The 5,432-nt window shown below is 35.6% G+C and overlaps 1 protein-coding gene across 1 annotated transcript in view; it reads left to right on the forward strand.

The window, feature by feature from the left end:
• The window catches only part of LOC109213408, a 6,650-nt gene extending 2,315 nt beyond the window's left edge, over positions 1-4,335 (forward strand). The window contains exons 2-3 of the mRNA XM_019377202.1: positions 2,103-2,290; positions 3,219-4,335. Coding sequence (XP_019232747.1) covers positions 2,103-2,290; positions 3,219-3,755 — 725 coding nt within the window. The 3' untranslated portion in view covers positions 3,756-4,335. The remainder of the gene's footprint in view (positions 1-2,102; positions 2,291-3,218) is intronic.
• Positions 4,336-5,432: the final 1,097 nt, after the last annotated feature.

Raw genomic sequence — 5,432 nt, forward strand, 5'->3', positions numbered from 1 at the left:
GGCCTACGTTTTCGGTCCCCAAAACGAACGACTTGGCCAACGTAGTCGTATGAGTCTCATGGAAAAAGCATGAAGTGTGTGGTCTGAATAAAGTGCAAAATTCTGCAGCAGAGATACTCCCTTAGGCTTTAGCACATTATGAAGTGATCATATCTTTCAGTATCTAATTGTAGCTTCCAGCATCATATTTACATTTGCAGAATTGACTTTCTTAATCCACATTTGCATTTGTAGAAACTTTCTTTATCCAACCTCTGCTGGTAACTTACATAAGCATCTATCCAGCTAGAAGAGCAATAATTGCACTCAATTTAAGTCCACCCTGATTTACTTAAAGCAATTTTTGCATTTGAAGTTAGTTCTTGCAATAAACCTCCAGCACCAAGTTTCTAGAAAGGGAGTAAACAGGAAGAGAGTGAGCACAATGAACACAGGGAGGAGAAGAACAGAGCAAGACGAAAATCTGAGCATTTCCTCTGATTTTTGTGCTGTCTGGAGAGATGATTGCTGTCACACACACTGAGTGTGTGTGTGTGTGTGTGTGTGTGTGTGTGTGTGAGAGAGAGAGAGAGAGAGAGAGAGAGAGAGAGAGAGAGAGAGAGAGAGAGAGAGAGAGAGACTTCTCTGCTGCATCTTATGGTGTCAACATAAGAAAAAGAATAAAAGAAGAGATGAAAGCAAAAGACGGGGAAAGAAAATAAACCTATAAATAATTTAAATAAGAACAAATTTTGTCCCAAATGAAGGCAATGTTCAGTACATAGTGGGTGTTCTTAATGAAAATTGACATCCTGGATGGTACTCAAATTGGTTCAGCATTTTCATGAAGATTAGAGTTATAGAAGAAGGCTTGGATGAATTTTTATATTTGAGTTAAGAAGAAATAGGACACTTTAGTAGTTGGAAAAAAAGAGGTCTCGTATCAAATTCATTATATAAAGCTGTAAAGCATGTTGATCTGTCACATTGAATATTGTAGACTATACCATTTAAAGGAAGAGGTCATTTTTAAGGTGGACTAAAATAGGAAGTAGGTCAACCAAAATGGTGAAAGTGTGAGTAACAATCTTTTTCCTTTGTGATATACATCGTGTGAACTCGCATGTTATATCCAAGATTACAAGTCTGCAGCATGGTTTGAGGTCTACTCTTTATATTCTATCCTTTAATATCATTGGATGAAGGGTTTGGCCTTTTAAATGACGTCTCAAAGAGCATATAGCAGTCCTTAAGTTGATTACTCAATTGTTTGAAAGAATAAAAACATTAATGAAGTAAATGTTATGCCTTTGGTTGGACAGAGTTGTTAATTCACTTCCAATGATCAAGTTGTCAAGATCACTGCCTTTAGTAGATAGTTTCTTACCTTCATTTGTTCCTAGGAATCCAATAGCACCAGTTTAACAATTAAACTTCTGACTTGTGCAGTGTATAAGTATTTTTGGAACAAAATGTAAAGGTGATAATTTAAAACTTATTCCTATAAAAAAAATATCACTTAAAAGTTTAAAGTTGTTTGGTTAAATGAACTTATATTTCCAGTTTTGTGAACATCATGTAGAATGTTGCTCCCTCCATTCCAATTTATATGACATTCTTTCTATTTGGGACCTCTTAAAGTTTTTGATGACATTCTACTAGTAATATATTATATACAACTTTTATAACTCTAAATTCATCTAACTCTTTAAGTTTTAATACTTTGATATGATGTTTTATCTATCAGACTAACTCTTTATTACTTTGATATATTATTCAAATTATAATATAATGTACAAGACAGATTTTTGATATGGAATATACAAGACAAATTAACATCTTAAACTCCATATCCAATCAATATTGTCAATTAAAATATGACGAGGAAGGAGTTGTTAGTATACATGTCAATTACTTAAATTTTTGAATGTCATTATTGGTGTGTTCCATCATTAATTGGGACACAGGGAATACTTGGTAATCATGTAGCAAAAAAAGGACAACTTTTTAAGGCATCTGTTTTATAATACTATTCAGGTTGTTGATGATGATCGGATCTTGAGGTCCTGATTTACTTTAGTTATCTTTCAAGCACAATAATTGAGTTTCTCTCCTTTGTTTAGATTTTGAGCTCTCTGATGCCCAACTGAAGCATGGATATGCAGTTGAACATCTGACGCCGAGGCTGGCTGCGCTCAGAATTGAACTTTGCCCTGCTCATATGAGTGAGGGTTACTTTTGGATGGTCTATTTTATTCTTCTTTACTCAAGACTGAACAAGCATGACACTGAGCTTTTGTCTACACCTCAGGTTTGTTAATAGCATGCTGCCTGTTTACAGCATTATCATTGCATTTAGGGGTGTTCACGGTTCGGTTTGGTCGGTTTTTGATTAAAACCAAAACCAAACCAATTTAATCGGTTTTTAAAATTTTAAAATCAAAACCAAACCAAATTAAATACAAACCATCGGTTTGATTGTTGTTGGTTTGGTTTGGTTTTTCGGTTCTTAGTAAGCTAATGATAAGTCGATAATATAAAAACAACACTAGACAACAATCTGAAAATCATTTGCCAAATTTATGCTTTTTATATATTTCTTTGAGAACTGAAAGTTTATTTACATGTTTATATGAAAAGAATGAACAAAAACCAAACTATAAGGTTGCTTTCTCAAGCTTTAGCCATTGTTGTCTTGCAATTTGAATGTGCTTTCTTTACTCTTGTGGTGATTTTTTTTTTTTACCTCTTCTTTTAGGCAAAAGTATGTGCGGAGGGTTAGAGAATTAGAGTCTATTAATGAAAAGAAAATTGGTCGAATCCTATTGTTTTGGGCTTAGGCAATCTTTTAAGATATAACAGGATAAACCAAACCAAATATTATCGGTTTTTAAAATTTAAAACCAAAACCAATCCAAATCAGAAAAAATATCGGTTTACTTAATCGGTTTGGTTCGGTTTTCGGTTTGGATCGGTTTTCCGTCAAACCGTGAACACCCCTAATTGCATTGAGTAACAATTTTGATGGGAACTCAGCTAGCCCTCTCTCTTACCTTTATTTTTCTTGTATTTTGGCATTTTAAAAAAACAGCTTTTGGAATTGGAATCCTGAAGACGATTTTCTTTTCTTGGGGTGGGAGGGAACTAAATTGTTCATCTGGAGAGCAGTTCCAGAGATACAACTTATACATACTAGACTTTTTACATGAGCTGTAACTTTGTTGTTTTCATTTCCTTAGCTTGTGGAAGCGAGGGCTATGTGGATGCAAGAGCTGCAAAAGAAAACAAAGCCAGAGTCAGATTGGTTTGGGATAGATACATTTCACGCAAAGGAGAGCACGTATTCACCTCGTGGCGACTTCGAATCAAACTCATCTGAAGATGCTCACTCTAGATATGCTATGCTCCATAGAACATTCACTTTTGAACCCCCAACCTGCAATACTAGTTCTGACACTGAAACTGAGAAGCACTCAATTGAAAATACAGAGATCCAGTTTATTGACAAGGCAGTTATTGAAGAGGATCCTCCAAGCAAAATAATTGAAAAGGAGGTGTTAGCTGGTCCATCCTTTAAACCACCAATGTTTGATTATGACGAGCATGAGGATGACTGGCTGAAAGACAACTCTGACTTAGAGGGTTATTCGGGCAGTGCTATTGTGAATGAGGAGGATGTTTCGTTTAGTGATCTCGAAGATGATACTGATTACACAATGCCCATAAAACGCAAATCAGTGTCAATAGATTATAACACAGCACTTAATACCTCGTGAGTTTATCTTCAGCTACCTGGAGATTCTTATTTATCTTAGGTGAACCCACCTGCATGCCGACCTCTGAGTAATCTGGACTCCTTGCAAAAAATGCTAACTCTCAATGTCTCCATGGTTCAGGCTTGTTAGGCTGCATCTTAACCTGTTCTGGCTTGCAGAAGTCAGCACTTCATGAATTGTGTATCAGTAGTCCAATCTCCGCTTCTCATGGTTGTTGTGGGTCTCACTTTTTGAGGTTGGTCATCCCAGATTCTCATTGTCTGAACCTCACAGAAAATCGATAGCAAGTTGCTTCCTTACCTGCACAGTATAGTGTAAGGCAATAAGCAGCATACATTTTATCCATCTCCATTCTTTTTTTTGTTTTGAGGTCATAGTTTAATCGTGACCTAGGGAGGGCATGGTTGCTATCTCAAAACTGTGTGTATTGTACATATACATGAATGTCTCATACAGCTTTGACATTGCCCAGTAACATGGCAATAGATATAGTGGGTGTCATATAATGAAGCGTGACATCTCTCCCCTGTGAAATGAATACTTTTTGCATACTGAAACATTTCCCTGTTTGGCTTGTTCATCTTTCCTGTCTTCTTGAAATGCATCTATTATCATGCAGCTGCAGATAGCCGGGCATGCTATTTACTACATAGGCCTGCCCTTCTTTCTCTAAAGGGTATATTGTGATTGATAAGAAGGAATTGCTAAAAACTCATGCCTCTTTTGCTTATCTATTTATTCCCTGAAAATTGGCAAAGATATAAGACGCATTATGCATTTCATTATACTGAATGTTCTCATCAAAAGTTCCTCGGTGATTTTTTACTTTTACCACTAAATATGAAGGTCTTATGAGTGTGATACAGAGAATCATCAACCAGCACATCTATGGCAGGTATACATAGAATCATCAACCAGCACATCCGTGACTAATGTAAAGTGAATCAAGCATACAAGAATGGGAAACAACAAAGATAAAAAAAAGCACGGAGCCAACTCTTTTGCTTCAGTTTGTTCAGTAGTTCGAAAAGTAATTACACCTTTTTCGAACTCTTAGCTCTTTCCTGATCAAAATCAAATATAAGATGGACCTCTTTTCAAATTTTTTATTCCGAGGGTACTATGAGAACCAAAAAGATTTGTTGTTCCGTTTCTAATTAGACATGCGCTAATTGGATTTCATATGCATAGATTTTTCTAAAATTTTAAAGTTCGTATGCTTTTTTGTTTTCTGGCCGGTGTCGGGTACAAGTTTTGGTTTTCGACTAATTTAGATTCGTACTAAAAAGTCTCACTTTGCGCAGTAAACAAGGAAATATATACAAAATGTGTCAAACGTGCCATTCTCACTGTAATAGGTACTGTACTTAGTACTATACACATTAAAAAAGTTTGTTGCACTTCTCTTTTTGAAAGTCAAAACAATATTTTACTTTTTAGATGTATTTTGGGATGGAAAGAAATTGGTTTACGGGAACCAAATGTGGAAATTTCATTAATATCTCCAACTACGTACTAATGGCTCGAAAAGTAGCCTTTAGAAAGTAGGTGGTTTTTTCAATGCTCTTTGAGTTTCAGGTACAATCACCATCTAGCCTAATACCAATTGCTTTTCAATTCCAATTTTGGAGGTGAAACTTTTATTTGATATCTTTTTTCGCTAGTTCGCCTTCAGCT

Source organism: Nicotiana attenuata, unplaced genomic scaffold (genome assembly GCF_001879085.1).
Source record: "Nicotiana attenuata strain UT unplaced genomic scaffold, NIATTr2, whole genome shotgun sequence".
Classification (NCBI taxonomy): domain Eukaryota; kingdom Viridiplantae; phylum Streptophyta; class Magnoliopsida; order Solanales; family Solanaceae; genus Nicotiana; species Nicotiana attenuata.